The 20951-nt window shown below is 52.9% G+C and overlaps 1 protein-coding gene across 2 annotated transcripts in view; it reads right to left on the reverse strand.

Moving 5' to 3' along the window:
* SEMA7A (semaphorin 7A (JohnMiltonHagen blood group)) overlaps positions 1-20951 on the reverse strand; it is a 73437-nt gene that overhangs the window by 14000 nt on the left and 38486 nt on the right. For both annotated transcript variants that reach the window (XM_073363260.2, XM_073363261.1), the window contains exons 3-8: positions 5587-5720; positions 4626-4667; positions 3914-4009; positions 3127-3208; positions 1744-1854; positions 94-233 (exon numbers count right to left, since the gene is read on the reverse strand). In XM_073363260.2, coding sequence (XP_073219361.1) covers positions 94-233; positions 1744-1854; positions 3127-3208; positions 3914-4009; positions 4626-4667; positions 5587-5720 — 605 coding nt within the window. The remainder of the gene's footprint in view (positions 1-93; positions 234-1743; positions 1855-3126; positions 3209-3913; positions 4010-4625; positions 4668-5586; positions 5721-20951) is intronic.

Genomic DNA, 20951 nt, shown 5'->3' on the forward strand with positions numbered 1-20951 from the left:
CCGCACCAGCTCCCAGAAGCAGGGGAAACTCATGGAGGCAATGCCATTGGCTTTCTAACCCGCCCTGCCTGTCCCACTCTGCCTGCTCTGTACCTTGCACAGCTGGGCCACTCTGGAGACATTTAACGGGGCCTCGGGACTCTTGTCCGGATTGTCTTCTTGAAAGAAATAGTAGATCTTGTCATCATGGCGCTCATCTTGCTTGATGACAGTGGCTTTCACAAACTTCGGGTCTGGAATGGAGGAGGAAGAGCCATGAGAATGGGACAGACAAGCAGACATGTCCTAAAAATCTCTCCTAATAGAAGGGCACCTGTGACAACAATCGCCAGGGATTGAACCAGGAACCTCTAGGACTTAAACAAGTGAACTTCTGCATCTGAAGAGCCATGCTACAAAGCCAGGAACTGAAACCGACTCAGATCCTCTATAGATCAGACACAAAGAGAGACCACCCCGACACACTCATCCGTGGCTTACCCCTGTTCCTACACCCTGGTTTAAGGCTCTGGATCTTGCCTTTTGCAGCTTCTTTGAAATGTCAAGGCTTTGGAGTCCAGCTCAGTCGAGTTCCCAGGCTGGTGTGCATGGAAGGAAACCCGTTTCATGGAGACAACTGAGTGCGTAGGGGAAATGCCATGGCATGGAAAGGAGGCCCTGCGGGCTTTGCAGTTGTTTGTGTTTAACCAGGGAAGTCCGGTAACGATGCAAGAGCCCTATTAATACACCTCCCTGGCTCCATGAAGTCAGTTGGAGGGGAGCGTGGAGGCTCATTACTTCGTGTCCCCCGGCACGGAACAGCCTGATTACGTGATGCCCTGGGAGCATCTGCTTTGTTTGCTTCTGCAGGCTCCGTGTTTGCGCTTGACCTGCTGCCATTTTTGGCCCTCATCTGTGAGGGGGATAAAATCCCCTCGCCAGGTGGAAACCCCTGACTCTTCCCTCTGCCAATCCACCAGGGGGCGGGCGGAGGGAGGAACAATGCTTTCCAGATTTGGATTCATTACCAGGCCCCGGCGATAAGAGGAGCAGCCTTTGGGCTCCACCAGGTGTCCATTTGTGGCCAGATGGGCAACTGAAGCGCTCTGCTCGGTTGCCACCAACAGGCAGTGATTGCAGCTGGCGGGCCAATTAAACAGCTGCATTTCCTTCTGGCTTCAAACACGGGACGCTACGTCCGTTTTTCCAGTTCTTTTTACACAGCTACTTCGGTTTCCCCCAACCTCACGCTGGAGGAACGGTTCCTCTGCAGCCACTACCCAGAGCATTTTGCACAGCACTGGCATTTAGTCCCCATCATTACCGGGACAACTTCCCCAGTGCAGCTAAAGCAGAGGTCCTGGGAGTTGCTAGCAATGGCTGGGGCCAAATAACAGGTGGAAGTTGTTTATCACTCCAGGGACGCCTTATTGTTCAGTGCTGCAGAGAGCAGGCCAGTAAATGCTTTGATTTCCTCTGCTCCAGTGTACGGCAGCCTCCCCACGGCTACCTAAGGAGACTGCCTTGCCTGCCATACTCCCACCCCCGGCATGCTGCTGCTGCGCTGGAGGACTTGTCCCCAAGCCACGTACTGACTCTGTGCAATCCCAGAGCAGCAGATAGGACTACAGCAGGGGGCTGAGGATGCAGGACAGCTTGTGGAAAGAGAACAAGGTGGAAACACCCTTACGTCCCAAGATCATCCTCCTGCTGGGATTAGCCTGGCAGGCAGCCCCAGCCCCAGGGGCGCTCTGCCATACTCACTCTGCATCACTGTGTCGCTGGTGTAGAGCTCCCCAGTCCCTCGGACCTGGCGGAAGCGGGGTATTTTCCCATTGTGCTGGTGCAAGCCGATGGTGGAATAGATGTCTTTGCCTGCAAGATGGGAAGGATCGTTTGCAGCCGACTGGTTTTTACTTCTGCCAGGACTTGCCTAGGGAGTATTTTTCCCCTCAAGGGATCTAGCACAGGTGAAAGGAGCTGGGCTGATGACCCTGGAGGGCGGAGCCCCCTCAGACCCGCTGAGCGGGCCTGGCCTGGGTCATGGTGATGCCAGCTCAGCCTGTGTCAGCCCTGGTCTAGCAAAGAGCTCATTCTCCAAGGCCCACTCACGCCGTGGCTTCTAGGCTGGGCCAAGCCCTGCCAGTTGGGGTGGGAGTGGGGGGCTGGCTTTGGATACAGGCACTCGTCCCCTGGGGGCCAGAATCAGCAGCATCACCCCTTAGCTATTCAACAGAGCCATGGAAGCAGCTCTGGTTTCCCAGGGGCAGAAGAAGAGCGGAGGGTTTCAGGGGAGAACGGCATTCACAGTAGCCTTGGACGGGGCATGGGGATGAACTCCCCACTCCACTGCCTTCTCCCCTGGGCATAGGGCTCGGTGGTAAGGGGTAGTGTTGGGGATGGGAGAAAACCAAGGGCCCCCAAGATAGGCAGAACGAAATGTGGCGCCTGGAAGCCCATCACAAGGGCTGAGCCTCTGTGTGCCTGCCTGGGTGAGGAGGATGGGGCCAGGTCCCCTGCGAGAGGGCAAGAGAACCCACCAGCCTCCCTTCTTTGGGCAAGTGGATGAGGTGTTGGCAATGCCAGACTGCCCAGCAGCTTGGGCACTGGGCAAGAGTGATAGGGGAGGGTTTGCAGGGTTACTACCCATCACCATGAACTCTGGCCAGCTTTGGCAGGACAGTCCCAGGCTCCTTCCTCACACTGCTCCAGAGATAGGCTCTAGCCCAGCCCGGAGGTGGCTCACCCTCTCCTGAGGCTTCCTCAGCAGCTCTGATGCTAGAATTAATGGGACTGACCCTGCACTGGGGGCCCACGACATCACCCTGTTCCTGGCTGGAGAGCAGTGCCCACTTCATGCTCATTCCACCTTGAGCTTCTCCCCAGCACGGAGATCTAAGGCCTGTCCTCTGACCAGCACCAGGCCGATTTACAGACCAGCGATGGCATGGCATGGAGACGGCACCATTCCCCCAAAGCCCCTCCCCAACGAGCACGAGCACATAAACAAGGCAAAGCTAAAGACTCTGGGCCAGCCGCCCAACTGGTGGAAATCAGCGTGGCTCTACTGACTTCAGTGTTACACCGGCTGGGGCCTGGCCCTGCGGTGCTACGGGCCGAAGAACAGACACAAGCATTCGGACTTACCATCAACAAGGACCAGGGAGTTCTGGTTAGGCACAAAAGGGGCCAAGCCCTGGGCGGCCTCTCCAACTTTATTCCGATCGGCCTGGGGAGGGCAGAGGGAACAATTAAGAGTCACTGTTGGTAGGAGGGGTTCTGGCACCTTGTTGTATTCTCCCAGCAGGGTAATGCAATCAACATTGGCTCCAAGTCCCTTCTGGAGCAAGAGGAGATTACCTGCCCCCCAGTATTTGGGCCTGGCATGTGCTCTGGCTGCAGGGGGTCCCATGCAGAGCTAGATTGGGTTGGTGCACCAGGAAGCTCAGGAAAGGTGTTTCCTCTGAGTTAAGGCTGTGGGAGGAGGGGTCAGGTCAAGTGTTCCAAGAAGAACTCTGGCATCAAAGCTAACCTGGAGGAACATTTACAGACAAGTGCATTGGCTTGGCTGGTGTTTTCCTGCATTCCCCTTTGCTGTTACTCACTAGAGATAAGTGATCCTTCCTGTCCTCTGCCACGGATCAGATTTCCCAGGCGGGAGCAGAGAGTGGGTTCGGTCATGGACTATTAAACACATAGGCTTTCCCCACATAGGCTTCAAAGCACTTTGCAAAGGAAGGGGAGTGTGATCATCATCATCTGCATTTGACAGATGGGGAAACTGAGGTACAGACAGGCAGAGCAATTTACTCTGGTCATAGTGCAGGTAAGTGGGGACAGAACCACAGGTCCGATGGAGAAGACACTGGACTAAGCATCAGGTGATCCAGGTTCTAGACCTGCTCACCTGCAGGTGACAAACTCCCTGGCTTACCAAGTTCCAGCAGGTGGGCTTGCAGGCATTTGTCCCACATAACAACAGCATGTCGTTGTACTTGCCAATGAAAGTCAGGTAGTTCTTCTTCTCCTCCTGGAAAAGAAAAAGGGGTGCATGAGCCACGGTAGACAGTTTAGTGAATCCCAGTTGCTCCAGGCCCAACCTTAGGAGCCCTGGTAGTACCACTAAGCTGGAGGAGACACCAGGATTTTTCTGGGTATTAAAGCCAGGAGGGACCGTTCCCCATTGTGATCATCTAGGCTGTCCTCCTGGCACAACACAGGCCAGAGAATTTTACTTGGGGAGGGGACTGCAGGATCGGAACACCCTCCAGAGCTCCAGTGTGGGACTCTCAGCCACCCCCACCCCGTAGCATAGAACTGACTCAATCTCCTAATTATACATTCCCCATATTAATGGAATTTGGTGACTCCATATCTCCTGTTCGCCCCCGTCCCGCCAGAACTTCCCACCCCACCCCTGACCCTCAATTCTTCTGACTCATGTTCCCCCTGACTTAAGCCTACATCCTCCACCCCTCTAAGTGCTCATCAAGGTTCCTTTTATGCTGGGTGGCTTAGGAGTCCTACCGCTGAATGGAAAAGGTGCGCTAACAAAGCAGAGGGCTCCTCTGGACTATCTGGAAAACTCCTGATATTTCTCAGAGAGCTAAATCCACCTGGTGAGATCTCCAGACTTATAGACTTACTGGTTTTTGGCAGGCTTCTGTATCATGTGCAGGGAAATCCTCCTAGAGAAAAGGAATAAGCGTGGGTTAGTTCCTGCCCTTGCTGAACAACTGTCTGGAAGTGAATGACGAATGCCGGCAAAGTTCGGTGAACCCATGCGCCACCCACGGGCTGAACTGGCCAGGAAGATGTGGTGGCTGCATGGCTGGGTCAACACAGATAGTCGGCACTTTCCAGATGGTTCCCATGTGGAAGCTACGGGTTGGGAGCACTTGGGAGGCTGGGCCGGTTCAGGGCCATGTCTGGGAGTTTGGGATAAATGGAGGTGGAAGAGGGGCCGCAGGTGGGCAGAGGGCACAGCTGGGGGAACTAGTAGTGGGTTCAGGTCAGGATGCTGTCAGAGGGCTGTCAGGAAGGGCTCAGGTCTCTTGCTGGGGGAAGTGAGTAGGCATCAGTGGCTGGGTGGAGGAGGGAGTGTTAAGAGGGACTGGGGTTTTCAGAGGGTTAACCAGACTGTCCATTTGTATGACAGCAAGAGGGGTGGTGTCTGTGCCTTATCCCTAAGGGGTTAACTTGCCTGGGGGGAGTGGAAGGGCACGGAGACATCATCACCCATGCTTCCACTGCCCAGTCCATGGTATAATTCAGAGCCCAAACCACACTGGCCTCCATCATCAGTGATGTCACTGGCTAGTCTATGTGACATCAGAATCACTAATGCTGAGGTCCAACTCTGGCTGGTCAGCTCCCTGGATAGATTGTGCAGGGTCGTTATCCAGAGGGATTAAAACACAGGGCTGGTTGTTGAGACACTGGCCTTCTCTTCCCAGCTTTGCCCCTGACTTGCTTGAGGAGGCTGGGCAAGTCACTAAGCTGCCCTGTGCCTCTGTTTCCCTAACTGTTCAATGGGGAGAATGCGGCTGAATGACTTCACAGTGAGCTTGGGAGGCTAAGCCATGCACATCTATAAAGCCTCCTTACCGTGTGGTTACTGGAGCTCTCAAAGTCGAAGTAGTAGAGCTTTCCCTCTGCTCCCACCAAGAGAGAGGAATTCCCCTCCTCATGGTAGAGAGTTGTGAGAGTCTCATGCTTGTCCAGCAGAAAGTGTCTCTCCCCTAGAAAACACAGCAAAGAAGAGACTCAGCAGGAGTGTCCATGAATCCAGCAGGGTCGTTGTCTGATTACCAGCCACCCTGCCCCACTGAGGAACAGGAAGTACACACACTGATCTACGCCTCTCAGCTATCAGAGTAACAGCCGTGTTAGTCTGTATTCGCAAAAAGAAAAGGAGTACTTGTGGCACCTTAGAGACTAACCAATTTATTAGAGCATAAGCTTTCGTGAGCTACAGCTCACTTCCTCAGATGCATATCGTGGAAACTGCAGCAGGCTTTATATATACACAGAGAATTGGCACCCTGACAGCAGGATTGTCTGGCTATGTAGACTCCCTCCTCAGGCCCTACGCTACCAGCACTCCCAGCTACCTTCGAGACACCACTGACTTCCTGAGGAAACTTCAATCCATTGGTGATCTTCCTGATAACACCATCCTGGCCACTATGGATGTAGAAGCCCTCTACACCAACATTCCACACAAAGATGGACTACAAGCCGTCAAGAACACTATCCCCGATAATGTCACGGCTAACCTGGTAGCTGAACTTTGTGACTTTGTCCTTACCCATAACTACTTCACATTTGGGGACAATGTATACCTTCAGATCAGCGGCACTGCTATGGGTACCCGCATGGCCCCACAGTATGCCAACATTTTTATGGCTGATTTAGAACAACGCTTCCTCAGCTCTCGTCCCCTAAAGCCCCTACTCTACTTGCGTTATATTGATGACATCTTCATCATCTGGACCCATGGAAAAGAAGCCCTTGAGGAATTCCACCATGATTTCAACAATTTCCATCCCACCACCAACCTCAGCCTGGTCCAGTCCACACAAGAGATCCACTTCCTGGACACTACAGTGCTAATAAACAATGGTCACATAAACACCACCCTATACCGGAAACCTACTGACCGCTATTCCTACCTGCATGCCTCCAGCTTTCACCCTGACCACACCACACGATCCATCGTCTACAGCCAAGCTCTGCGATACAACCGCATTTGCTCCAACCCCTCAGACAGAGACAAACACCTACAAGATCTCTGTCAAGCTTTCTTACAACTACAATACCCACCTGCAGAAGTAAAGAAACAGATTGATAGAGCCAGAAGAGTTCCCAGAAGTTACCTACTACAGGACAGGCCTAACAAAGAAAATAACAGAACGCCACTAGCCGTCACCTTCAGCCCCCAACTAAAACCCCTCCAACGCATTATTAAGGATCTACAACCTATCCTAAAGGATGACCCAACACTCTCACAAATCTTGGGAGACAGGCCAGTCCTTGCCTACAGACAGCCCCGCAACCTGAAGCAAATACTCACCAACAACCACATACCACACAACAGAACCACTAACCCAGGAACTTATCCTTGCAACAAAGCCCGTTGCCAATTGTGCCCACATATCTATTCAGGGGACACCATCACAGGGCCTAATAACATCAGCCACACTATCAGAGGCTCGTTCACCTGCACATCCACCAATGTGATATATGCCATCATGTGCCAGCAATGCCCCTCTGCCATGTACATTGGTCAAACTGGACAGTCTCTACGTAAAAGAATAAATGGACACAAATCAGATGTCAAGAATTATAACATTCATAAACCAGTCGGAGAACACTTCAATCTCTCTGGTCACGCAATCACAGACATGAAGGTCGCTATCTTAAAACAAAACAACTTCAAATCCAGACTCCAGCGAGAAACTGCTGAATTGGAATTCATTTGCAAATTGGATACTATTAATTTAGGCTTAAATAGAGACTGGGAGTGGCTAAGTCATTATGCAAGGTAGCCTGTTTCCTCTTGTTTTTTCCTACCCCCCCCCCAGATGTTCTGGTTTAACTTGGATTTAAACTTGAAGAATGGTCAGTTTGGATGAGCTATTACCAGCAGGAGAGTGAGTTTGTGTGTGTATGGGGGTGGGGGGGATGTGAGAAAACCTGGATTTGTGCAGGAAATAGCCCAACTTGATTGTCATGCACATTGTGTAAAGAGTTGTCACTTTGGATGGGCTATCACCAGCAGGAGAGTGAATTTGTGTGGGGGGGTGGAGGGTGAGAAAACCTGGATTTGTGCTGGAAATGGCCCACCTGATGATCACTTTAGATAAGCTATTACCAGCAGGACAGTGGGGTGGGAGGAGGTATTGGTTCATATTCTCTGTGTATATATAAAGCCTGCTGCAGTTTCCACGATAGGCATCTGAGGAAGTGAGCTGTAGCTCACGAAAGCTTATGCTCTAATAAATTGGTTAGTCTCTAAGGTGCCACAAGTACTCCTTTTCTTTTTGCCTCTCAGCTAGTTACTTTTGCCACACGGTAAACCCAACTGCGGAGACACCCCCCAGATCAAAGAGACCGTCACCATGTGCAGTAATCAGTAACACCACACGTGACGGATGGACCATCAAGTCTGGTACTCAGTGCCTTTCAGAAGGAGGCCCAAATGCCCGATGCACATCCACTTGTGCCATGCTGCACTGGGGGGGTGGACCCACTTCTTACCCTCACTCATCCACCAGCACAAGGCTGGAAAGCTCTCGTCAGCTTCCTCGTAGCAAGTGAAACTGCAGACACTGTGCACATTGGAGCAGCTTCTCACAACTGTCCTGAGCATTTACCAGCCCCTACTCATGTGACATGATAAGACAAGTATCTGGCCCACAAGAAGAAAAATAAATGGCTTTCCCCAAGTCAAGGAGAGCCTGGCCAGGTGGGGGCAGAGCAGGGGTCCGGAAATTGGGGCCCCTGGCTTCTAGTCCTGCCTTTCTGTGCCCCTGCTGCATTGTACCAGAGCCCCAAAGGACATTGAAACAGAGTCTCTGCTACAGAGGGGAGCTAATACAGCCATGAGCAGGGGCCCTGTGTGGGGTGTGCAGCATGTAAAGACACTGTACCATGGAGCAATTCATGTTAGGGGTGGGGCAGGGGTTAATTCGGGTCAGATAAAAGCATTTGAGCTGCTGGGGGCTTAACTCAGCTGTGTCCGCTGGGAGCTAGAGGCCTGAGGAGAACCAGCCACGTCTCCACTTCTGCGTAGCGCGGGTGGGCCGTGCCCGTCTCCTGGCACTGATCATGCTGGCGTGGCTCAGCCTCCAGCACAGAGGGGCCTGAGCCAGACCCCTGCAGTTGGCTGCCCTGGGCGTTGAGGGCTCTCAGAATCCAGCCCCCCTCCAGATCCACAACATTTTGCAGGCAGCTGGTGTCTAGCACAGGCCAAACCCCCAGATGGGGGTGGGGGGAATCCAGATCCAAATGCAGGGGCTCAAATCTCTCTCTACCTACCACACCAATAGCCACTCTCACTACCACCCACACACTGGTGTCTGCCAGCTGATGCCTCCCACTCCTGGCTCAGCCATAAACAAGAAGAGAGCTGGAGAAACAAGGCAGAGAGACACAGGAAGGGCAGGGAGGATCCTGATGCCCTTACAGGACGTGGTAGAAGGGAGGGGTTGGGAATATTTGATGCAGGAGGGCAGCAGATGAGAGTGGTTTGTCACTGACTGCAAAGCAGCCAGGTTATTGCTCTTCTTCCCAGACACCGCTAATTGCTAATTGCGCTGTGCATCTGACCCTTCTGTGTGCAGAACAGGGAAGAGGATTACACAGCTGCCGAGAAACTGGGGGAGGAACAGATGAGATTACAAGGCTGCAGCCCTCCCAGGCAGACAGGAACAACATGCCCGACAGCCAGCATCCAGCCTTGAAGCTGCCTGCCAGTGTTGCAGAATCATACACTGCTCCCCCTACAGCAGCTCACAGCTGAGGACCTCAGAGTGCCAGGTAAACAAATTAACCAAGACTCACAAACCTGGGAACTAGGTCGCCCCGTTTTGCAGATAGACTCAGGCAGATCAAGCAGCAACAGGACCTTCCGCGCAGCAAGTCAGTGGAAGAGGGAGGAACAGCCCCTGCTGTCCTTACAGGCTGCATGCACGAGCCCACACGGTTCCATTTTGCTGCGCTCCCACGGCTCTTCCCCACCCAAGATCTAGCAGGTCAGAGGCAGCATGAGCTAGGTCAGGCCTTACACTGCTGAGTTCTACTGCTGACACCACCAGTGGCCAGGCACGTGCTCTCCAGCATTGGGGAACGAACACCACCTCTGAAAAATCAGACAGCTGTTCCACGGCCTGAGGGGAGCCCCTCCTACTCCCTGTGCCTCATGAGGCTAATAAAACTCACTAGAGGGGAGGTGGTCTGGGGAATGGTGTCTACAAAGTGCAGTGAACTGATCAAGCCCCGTCCCAGTGGTGAGGAGGATTGCTATTTATTCTTCGCTTACGCAGCAGTGCACCGAGGGTCATTAGTGCAACAGCTGAGCTGCGGCGAAGATCCCTTCCCTGGGGAGGCTGTAGTGCGACTGCGTTGGTTCCAGGACGGGGAATCCTCATTGCCAAGTCGACCTGTGAGAATCACCCACCCTGGGATTCGTTAGGTTCTGCTCCAGCTGGGCTGGGCTTTGAGGGAAGCTCTGGGCTTCTTCCTCTCCCCGGGGCAAGGGCCCTCTCCGTTGATTCTCATGTCACAGCTGAGTTCTCTAGCAGAGTTCTCCTCCCACATCTCCCTTTGGTGCCTGACTCTGCAGGCCTGGAGCCACAACCGGAGCAGAGAGACCTGCGAACTCAGCCTCCAAGTGGGGGTGATGTCCCTGGGCAGTGCAGCTGCATCTGTGCCCCCTAGGGGGTATCTATAATATAGTGTAAAACAGGGGCATGCGCTAGTCGGATCCCTCCACCGTAGCCACATCACTCGGATCGCGAACTGCAGGCTGGCCACAAGACTTAGCGGGGAGCTAAACGGCAGCCTTGATGAAGAACGTAAAGCCCTGGGCTGCCATCAGAAGCGGTATTCCCCGCTGGCACACCAACGAGTGCAATGCATGACTTGTGCCCGCCCCCCGATTTGCAGCTGGTTGCTACAGGCCAGAGCCTTCCTTGGCTGGGCTGGTACACTCTCCTGCTTGCTAGTGAGACATCTCCCTGCTCTCCGCTCTTCTCCTTCCTCTATTGCAGTGTAGCTGCTCCTTTCTGCTGTAAGCTTCCTCCCAAGGGTGCCCTGCCACTAGTAGCGAACGTGAGGATCCTAGTTTTTCCCTAGACTGGGGGCAGGGGCTGTATCACCATCTTCTCTATTAAGAGCCAGGCACACTTAAGTTGCTGTGTCCAGACTATTCAGAGATCTGTCATTGTTCTGACTGTCTCTTACCCTGGCCATCTCGCTGCCCTGGTTTACACTTGGGCCTGCATCTCTTTACCTAGGTTGCGGGCTAGAATCCCAGCCTAGAAAAAGCCCGACGTGTGCAGCCGTGTGGGAAGTCTGCACTGGGGCTGCCTGTGCTTTTCCCGACAGAGGGTCTGCTGACACCACAAGAGCAAGCCCGCCTCGCTCAGTGAAGGCAGCTGAGAGAGGGTGACACCAGTCTGGCGGAGACCCTGGGTACATACTCCGATCGCTAGCCCAGACTGCGCTGTCTTCACCGCTAGCATTACCCAGGTTAGCTGGACTCAAGCTGGCTCGGGAGGCTAGCCCGGAACCAGACGTTGCTGCAGAGACAGACTAGCTGTTGGGTCTTTTACGCCAGCAGGAGGTTCACTTTCAGCCCCAGCGAGCCCATTCTTTCCTGCTGAGAAGGATCAATCAGCGGTGCGCATTGAGCCTCAAGTACAGGAGGAGGGAGCGGGGGAGAGTCTGCAGCCCACATGAGCCAAGGGGAAAAAAGCCCCTGAGCAAGGAAATAAATCTCCGTCACGTGCCTCTTGATTGACAGAGTCAATGCGCAGGGTGGGCAAAGAGCAGGCTGCACACGACCGAGCTTCCTGCCAGGCGCCTTCAGCCACGGCGCAGGCTGCCTGCCTGTCTGGCACAGCTGCTGTACTCAGCAAGTCAGAGGGTGCCTTGATTGTTCTGGTGGCTGCATTGTCTTCTCTGTGCCTCCTCCTTACAAGCAGCAGCACCTGGGATTCCAGCATGGGAGCTTCCTCCCAACAGTGTCCAGCTGGGACGCTGCATTGTGAACTTCCTCCCAGCAGTGCCCGGTCAATGCAGAGTGAGCACCTCCCTGGTCTGACCATGTTAGCGTGGACCAAGACTCCACCAGTGGCTTGTCAGTGCCAGACCCCAGCAGTGTGAGCTTCACCACATCACTGCCCATTTGACTGTAGGCCCGGCCCTATTGTAAAGCCCGTACTGGATCCCACGCATCACCTACTGAGGCAGCGTTGTACCTTCAGGTCACTACGCGCTGTGCCATGATGCTGCGACGCGACATGGCCAGGTTACCCCTCCTCCCTGCAAACAGAGGGCTCACCTCACCTCACCCTGCAGGCTAAGCTTGCAGGAGGCAGGACAGAACCATGAGAATGGGTGCACGATCCTTGTATATCCACAGCGGCCTGTATCGTCGTACCCCAGCCCCCTCACTCTACATCTTCACCAGAGGGGTTAAATTCCTTCCACTCAGCGCAACTCTCTGTGGCTGCGCTTATCACCGCTTACTGTCAGCCGGTTTGGTCAACTGCAAGTCACTTCCAGGAAGCTCACTGCCCACCACATCCAGATGGAAAATACAGCAAACCTCAAGCATGTAGTGTTGTGCAAGTCAGTTACAATCACAAAAGGCTTTTGGGGAAGAGATCAGGGCAGCCCTGATATAGTGCTAGAAAGTACCATCCCTTTACGGCTTGGGAGAGAACGGTACATGGGGTTGCCTGCACACAATGCTCTTACAAACGTAGCCTGCTTGCTGACATGACCTGATTGGGTCTCCTCCAGGATCTGTCCTCTGCAATCCCACAGTGCTCTTTGCCAGAGCACTGTCTGTCTCGTGTCCTGGGTGGCTTGCAGGCCAAGCTGTTACTTGGTTGATCCCTTTCTTGCAGATCCAACAACTTGGGCATGTTCAAAGTGTTGGGCCCATGTTCACTGCTGAATCTTCACCAGATTGAAGACAGATAGAGACACTGAAGCACAGGGAGGTGAAGTGACTTGCCCAAGGTCAACCAGTGACTCAGTGGCAGAGCCTGGATTAGAACCAGAAGTCCTGACTCCTGGCCAGTGCTGGGCAAATACTGCACAAAAGTGTGTCCATGTCTTTCTTAAAGTGTGGTGCCCATAACAGCAACCTCAACTGGCTATATCAAGGCAATAACCTTGGCTCCCCTAGGGTTTTACATCACAGTAGTTATGGCCATGTAAAATCCACATGCCTTTTTGCAGGGAAGACATAGCCTAGTGCCTGGATAACTAAAGAGCAACCCACTGATCTTATGCTACCAGCATACTCTAGCTCTTACTTGGGGGTCCAGTGACCTTTTTCCCTCTTGTGTAACATTGGTCTTCGTCCTACGTTCAACAGCTGACCTAGGGAAACACATGCTGCCTTCAGACTTCCATTTCCCTTATGCAGCACCAGGCTGCTCACTTTATTCCTGCGGATTTCAGTTTGGCTTTTTGCAGTGTGGGCGTTTCGGGAGACTGGGTTTAGTTGAGCTCAGCCATGCTCCAGAGCTCTGCTCAGACCCAAGCTTACACAGAAGCTAATGACTTGTTTCTCTTTGAGCGGCTACAACAAAAACAATCATTTTGCTGGTGCCAGAGCAGTAGTTGTTTTTCTTTCTGTCAGATGCTTCAAAAGGGAGGGATGAATGGTGGAACTCAAAATACACAGGCTTGCCAAATGCCATAAGTGCTTGACTTGCTGCTTTGTTTGGACTCATCTGCTAACCAGGGTTGAACCTGTCTGGTGCTTGGATGGGAGAACTCCAAGAAGAGCCCAGGTCCCGGTACTCTTCTCTCTGAATTGGCACGACCCCCAGTGCTCCCAGAAGTGCGGTGCTGGAAGTGCTGCCCTTTGACGGATTCCCCGTGTGACCTTGGGCATTGATTTCAATGCCTCAATACATTTAAGGATTTGGGTGTGCCTCAGTTTCCCCCTCTGCACAATGGGGCTAGTAGTTCTGCCCTGCCACACAGAGGTATTGTGAGGATAAATATATTAAAGACTGTGAGGTGATCACATGCCACAGTAACTGAGGCCATATAAATAGACTAGATTTAAAGCCCAAGGCTTGCCCACTGGTGGGGATTTAAAGATCTCATGGCACTTTGGTGCAAAAAGGGGTGCTACCCACAATATCCTGGCCAAATTCTAACTTGATAAGCTGCATTCTGTATTCCTGTTGGGGTTCCATTTTAACTCTAGCTGTGAGAATTTACTAGGATGCTATGGCAACCATGATCCACTCCCAGAGGTGGGTTTCAGAGTAGCAGCCCTGTTAGTCTGCATCCGCAAAAAGAAAAGGAGGATTTTTGGCACCTTAGAGACTAACAAATTTATTTGAGCATAAGCTTTCGTGAGCTACAGCTCACTTCATCGGATGCATGCCAGAGGGGCTGCATGTCAGAGGTAGGCGAGTTGATCCCCACTCATGCAGTCTGTAAACGCGCTGGGATCCTTCTGGGTGAAAGGTGTCAGGTTGTTCTTCGATTAAGAAACCCAAACCCTCTCCAAGCCATGCTCTGCTTTTCCATGCACAGCCCCAGACTGGCATTTTCAGTGTCTGGTAGGAGAATCACCCCATGTGCATTCTTGATCTCCATTTCAGTGGAGGGGGAAAAAAAAAGTCGCAGTTCCCAGAAGAAGACTGACCCCTCCAATGAGACAATGCCATGAGGAAGGAGGCTTCCCACCCACCCTCCAAATTCCCATCAACTCGCTCTGAGCTTTTCCATGACATTTTATCTGGGTCACACAAAAGCCCCAGCCAGCTGAAGAATCAATGGAGCAATTGTCATTTCAGATGCTAAACTGAGTGGGAGAATGCATACAAGAAAGGAGAGCTTTGTGCTTTGCAGGGAAAGCAGCCGGATCAATTACTGGCAGATACCAGGACCTGGGCACAGCAGAAGAATACGGGGCAGAGAGAGAGATAACAATATGTCCCACAGGAAAGTCGGGCAGGTGGGGGTAACGGAGAAGCAGATAAGGAGAAAGAAGGTGCTCTCATAGGAAAATGCCTCCCGTAATTAACTAACAAGAAGCGACCCATCCAAAGAGCAAATGCTACTTCTCCCAACTACTAAGGGAGCTTGCAAACATGGTCAGTTGCACAGCAAGGGAACCAAGAAACAGACTAGCTTCCATCACCTGGGGCTGTTCATGTTATTCAGCTAAGCTGAAGGGCACCACAACTGATCTTCAGTCTCAGTCAGCTGTCCTTGCACACCACATAGTAGGAATAAGCACGTTTGTTCTTTTACTTATGGGGAAGTGAGGAGGTGAATGGCCTCCTGGTACAAATGGCCCAAGTTCAGTGGGGAGTTGCCTTGATCTGCCCCTTCCAGGCACTGCAGTGTCTGGCACGCAGGAATGTAGGACTGGTCCATCCAGTCTGGTATCCTGCCTCCAGCACTGACCAGAACCTGCTCCTTCACAGGAAGATAAGCCCCTCTTTCACCATGCCCCCACACTGCACCTGGCCAATTGTTCAATGCTCCAGCCAGATTTGGGGATGGGGAGGGAGATTTCTTTCCGGACTCCCCACCCCCCGCCTCCCCCCTCCCCAAATGTAACCAGTTTATGCTTCGAAGCCAGAGCCAGTGTGGTCTAGTGCAGTGGTTCTCGAAGCCGGTCCGCTGATTCTTCAGGGAAAGCCCCTGACAGGGCGGGCCGGCTTGTTTACCTGCAGTGTCCGCAGGGTCGGCCGATCGTGGCTCCCACTAGCCGTGGTTCGCCGCTCCAGGCCAATGGGGGCTGCAGGACGGACGGCCAGCACATCCCTCGGCCCGCGTCGCTTCCTGCAGCCCGTATTGTCCCGGAGCGGCGAACCGCAGCCAGTGGGAGCCGTGATCGGCCGAACCTGTGGACGTGGCAGGTAAACAAACCGGTCCGGCTGGCCAGGGGCTTTCCCTGAACAGGCAGCGGACAGAGAACCACTGGTCTAGTGGATTCGGTCTGCTGGTCTCATGAGCTTAGGAGTTCAGAGTAATCAAGTTCTACTGCTGGCTCACCGGTGGTTTGAGCAAATCACTCCTCACTTCTGTACATCAGGGGCTGTAAAAGAGGGATATTAGCTACCTGCCCCCTGGATTTCAGGAGAATATAGTGGCTAATGTGTGTAGAGGCTGTCAATGCTCCTATATGCGAAGGCTTTAGTATTAGTGCCCGACTACAAATATCACCAGGCATTAGTACAAGTATTAGTGAGTCGTTAATTCATTAGTGCTTAAGAGCCTCGGTTGGAAGTTCCTATTATGGCTCAGATACGGTCGGTTAGCAGGACTCCCCAGTCCTCTATTTCTGTTCTTCTCTTTTTAAAAATAAAAAAGAATCATTAACATCCTGGAAACCCCTTCAAAGGGGAAAAGTACAGAGGGGCCAATTCAGGGAAATAGACCTCAGTAGGGGGAATCCCTTCTCATTTCCATGTAAAAAGCACACAACCCCCTGAAAACTAAAAGAGGTCAGCTGCTCTATTTATGGTACTTATCCAGCTACCATTGCGGTAGTATCGGATACGTCACAACACAGGCTGTGCTATTATCCCCATTGCCTCAATTCTCCATCAATGCAGAGTGAGACTCAAGGATGGGCCCAGGGTCACACAGCAAGGGTGTTGCACTAACCATAGATGCATCCTTCCTCCCCAGCATGCCCATGGGTCTATGGCAACGACAGCAGGGTATTTGCTCTGGCACGAGGCCGTGTTCTGCTTGCATTACACTGCAGACAAGTTACCAAGGGAGAGGTCAACTCACTGCTGTCATCAGCGGTGTAGCTACTGGCAGGCAGGGTGAGCGAGGGCGGCAAGTGAGGAGTAGCCGCCCGTGATCAAAGGAGAAGGGAAACACATGATGTTTTCATGTGCTCAGTCACAGGCTTCCTGGCAGTTTCCTGATGAGTGGGAGCCTGTCCCAAGGACTGATCAGACGTGGCTCGCTGTTCAAAGCAGCTCACTTAGTCACTGGCCAGGGGGACTAGAGATCTCTGCTCAGCTGGACCTGGTCCTGCTGCTGTATCCACCCAATTGTGTGCTAAGTTCCAGTCAGACCCAACTGACAGCACAAGCCGCACTGAGGACATGATCCAAAGGCAATGGGCCTGCACAGGTGGCACGGATGGCAGGTATAATCCGGCCTGCAGACCCCATATTGTCCAACTTGGCTCTCAGATTCCAGGAGTCTGTAGAGCGGGCAGGTTAAAAAAAAAAAAAAAGTCTCCTCTTTACTTGTGATCTGGTTTGATGTGATCGGGGTCACAGAGAGGCAACAGGGACAAGCCCCCTCCCGCCCCACTTCCTCTACAATGCTGTTCTTACAGAGTCACTGGTTGGCATAAACCCGACCTTCCTGTGGAGCCGGCCTGGTGACAACAGAATGGATTCACCCCTCCCCAGAGACAAGAACAGGCCAGGATCTGGTTGTTGGGGGGCAGGGAGGGAAGTCTCCCAACACAGGTACTGGGTCTCAAGGCCCAAGAAGAGGGGATGTGGCAGGGGGAAACTGGGAATGGGAGGGGGCAGGCTGGTGTCACAGCCCAGCGGCAGCTGGGGATCGGCTGCTGTAATTTTGGCCCTTGGAACAGACCAGGAAAGGGAGGGGTCAGGATGGTTTAAAGTCACCATGGTCCCACCCTGCTGGGCTGGGTCTGTGTGCACAGTGATGCAGCGCACCATCAGCCCTCCCACATTTCCTTGTAGCCCAGGGTAGCAGGAAGGGTTAATGTCAGTCTCCCCCATAGACTTTAAGGGACCATCATGATCATCTAGTCTGAGCTCCTGAATATCACAGCCACAGACTTTCACACCCCCACTCCTGTAATAGACCCCTAACCTCTGACTGAAGGCCTCAAATCATGATTTAAAGACTTCAAGTTAGAGAATCCACCACTGACAAGTTTAAACGTGCAAGTGGCCCGTGGCCCATGCTGCAGAGGAAAGTGAAAAACCCCCATGGTCTCTGGGGAGAAATTCCTTCCTGACCCCAAATATTGCGATCAGTTAGACTCTCATGAGACTAGACTCTCACAATGACCTAGCCCCCAGGCCGGATTGAGCAAACTGGTTTTTTTGGTTGCTGGCTTCTTCACTTCAGAAAGCACCCAAGGCTGGTCTGTCTCATGGCTCCTCCCCAGTCCCATCACTTCTATGGGGGAAGGCCACTGGGACCTGTCTTCCTCTTGATTCTCTTCTCAGCATCTTGGGCCTTCCCACGCTCCCCCAACCCCTAGTAGAAATGGGTCATGGAGCTGGTTTGAAGTCCAAAGGGTCCCAGAGGGATTTCAGTTGGCTTCCATCTCTCTGGTCAGGGATTGACCTGGGGTCCTCTTGAGCTAAAGAGCCAAACTCTCAGTGGGCTGGACACAGGAGACCTGTCACACTCTGGCCTGTGGCTGCACCTCCCTGCCAACACCAGTTCATATGCCTGGTGAGAGCCAGTAACCCTTCACCCTGGGGTGCTACACAGCCACACAGCCAAGCAGAGGCAGGGAGAAGGCACCGGGACCACTGGAGCTATGGGTTTGTTTGCCCTGGAGTCTGGGAGTTCCTTGCCTTCAACCTTGTGATAAAGTGCTGTGAATGGAGTGAGGCTGAGGAGAGTTTGTGGAGTTCTTGGTCCTCTGGTCCCCGAGTGGACATTGCAGGGGGAACCTAAGCATGGAAGGGACCTCGGGGTAGGAGCATCCTCTAGTTCTCTGCGAAAGGGCATCAAAATTATCCCCATTTTACATATGGGGAAGCTGAGGAACAGAGGGCTCTATTCCTTGGGCAAGTCGCTTCTCTCCTCTGTTCCTCAGCGTCCCCGCCCATCACATCCTAGTGCTCCATCCAATAGACTGCACTGTCTCTGCCCTTCCATACGGTGAGCCTGGTGTCTTTGCTCACAGTGTCACGTCTCTGCCCAGGCTACAAAAGAGGTGGGATTTGTCAACACCCCATGTGCAGAGGCTGTAGGCACTGAACTAAGGGGTTCATTTGCTCTCCCTTCCCACTGAACAAGGAGGGATTGTGGTCTCCCACATCACCCGCTGCTGCCCGGGTGGTGACGCTGGTATGTCAAGGCCATTGTGTATCAGGACCCCTTTGTCCTGCACTGTGTGTCATTACTCCAGCTAAGGGCAGCACCATGATGGCGCTTGTATCATTTCAAGGCTATGCTCCCTGCTGAATGATAAACTGTAACGCCCAGAAAGACGGTGTGTGCCAGGTAGGATGTGCAGAGAAGATAGACTCTAATGGCCAACATTTCACACAGCAAGATCCTGCTCTGCCTAAGACTGGAAAGAGGGGAGAAAGAACTCAGCTAGAGAGGAGAAATAGCTGCTCTCTGACACTTCCATAGGGGGCTGTACAAAAATCCCAATTATTGTTACTCAGCAGTGCCCAGAGGTGGTAGGTGCTGCCGGCCTTGATCCGGCTATTGAGGGCAGACCCCAGGGTCTGTGGGAAACCCCACTGAAATCAAAAAGTTCTGCGTGGATGCGCCTGTATGGATGCTATTGCAGGATCAGGGCCCTAGAACAGGGGTGGGCAAACTTTTTGGCCCGAGGGCCACATTCTGGGTGGGGAAATTGCTTGCAGGGCCGGGGGTTGGGCTGTTGGGGCGGAGTGCAGGGTATGGGAGGGGGTACGGTATGCAGGAAGGAGCTCAGGGCAAGGGGCTCAGGGCAGGGAGTTGGGGTGCAGGAGGGGTTCAGGCTCCAGCCTGGCGCTGCTTACCTAGAATGGCTCCAGGATGGTAGAAGCGCACACCGAGGCCAGGGTAGGCTCCCTGCCTGCCTGCCCTGGCCCCTCGCCACTCTGGGAAGTGGCCACACTACATCCCTGCGGCCCCTGGGGGAGGTGGGGGGCAAGAGGGCTCCCACATTTCCCTCCCCTGTACCTCGTTCCTGGCCAATGGGAGCTTTGGGGGAGGTACCCTCAGGCAAGAGCAGCGTGCGGAGCTCTCTGCCCCGCCACCCTGGGGGCTGCAGGGACGTGGTGTGTCTGCTTCCCGGAGCGGAGCCCACAGCAGTGGCAATCCCGCAGGCTGGATCCAAAGCCCCGAGGGGCCGGAGTTTGCCCACCCCGCCCTAGAGGGAGACACGGTACCTGCCCTCCAAAGCTTATCTCAGACAAACAGGATACGTACGGAGAAGACAGTACTCAAGTACTGACATCTGGGGATGGGGTTGTCTTATGACGACATAAATCCTGACTTTCCATAAGTGTTCTTTATCTGCCTGACCCAATTGCCCTTCAGGCTAGCCATGCAGAAGGGCTGATTTCTTGTGTGTGCTGCTAATGATCAGATGAGCTCTTACACATCTAGCCCTACATCAGCGAGGCTGTGCGGCCACAAAACCCATTGGTTCTGAACAATTTGCTTCATGGGCTGTATCTTTATCGCCCCAGGACATAAGGGAGGCAAATGTCTGAATCCTGCCAAGCTACGGCCTAGGCACAGAGAACAATGAGGAAAAAAGAAAAAAAAAAATCACATGCAATTAGACAAGCTAGGATAACATAAGAACGGCCATACTGGGTCAGATCAATGGTCCAGCTAGCCCAGTATCCGGTCTTCAGACAGTGGCCAATACCAGGTGCTTCAGAAGGAATGAACAGAACAGGTAACATCAAGTGATCCATCCCCCGTCATCCACTTCCAGCTTCTGGCAGTCAGAGGGTTAGGGACACTCAGAGCATGGGGTTGCATCCCTGTCCTTCCTGGCTAATAGCCATTGATGGACCTGTTCTCCATGAACTTCTTTTTGGAACCCTGTTATAGTTTTGGCCTTCACAACATCCGCTAGCAATGAGTTCCACAGGCTGACTGCGTGTTGTGTGAAGAAATACTTCCTTTTGTTTGTTTTAAACTTGCTGCCTATTAAATTCATTCAGTGACCCCTAGTTCTTGTGTTATGCAAAGGAATAAATGAATAAAGGAAATGTTACTTTCTGCACACCAGTCAACATCTATCATATCCCCATTTAATAGTCTCTTTTCCAAGTTGAAAAGTCCCAGTCTTTCTAATCTCTCCCTGTATGGAAGCGGTTCCATACCCCTCATCATTCAGGTATAAAAAGCAATCAGCCTTCATAATTCTGCTTCAGGATGCTAGCTAAGGAGTGACTGCCTGGGGCTGGGAGGACTCTTCCATCAAAGGCATGTTGTTGCAAAATTCTCCCTAGTGGGGACTGATATACACCATCCTCTGAAACTGGCTAGTGGGC

Source organism: Lepidochelys kempii, chromosome 10, assembly GCF_965140285.1.
Source record: "Lepidochelys kempii isolate rLepKem1 chromosome 10, rLepKem1.hap1, whole genome shotgun sequence".
Taxonomy (NCBI): domain Eukaryota; kingdom Metazoa; phylum Chordata; order Testudines; family Cheloniidae; genus Lepidochelys; species Lepidochelys kempii.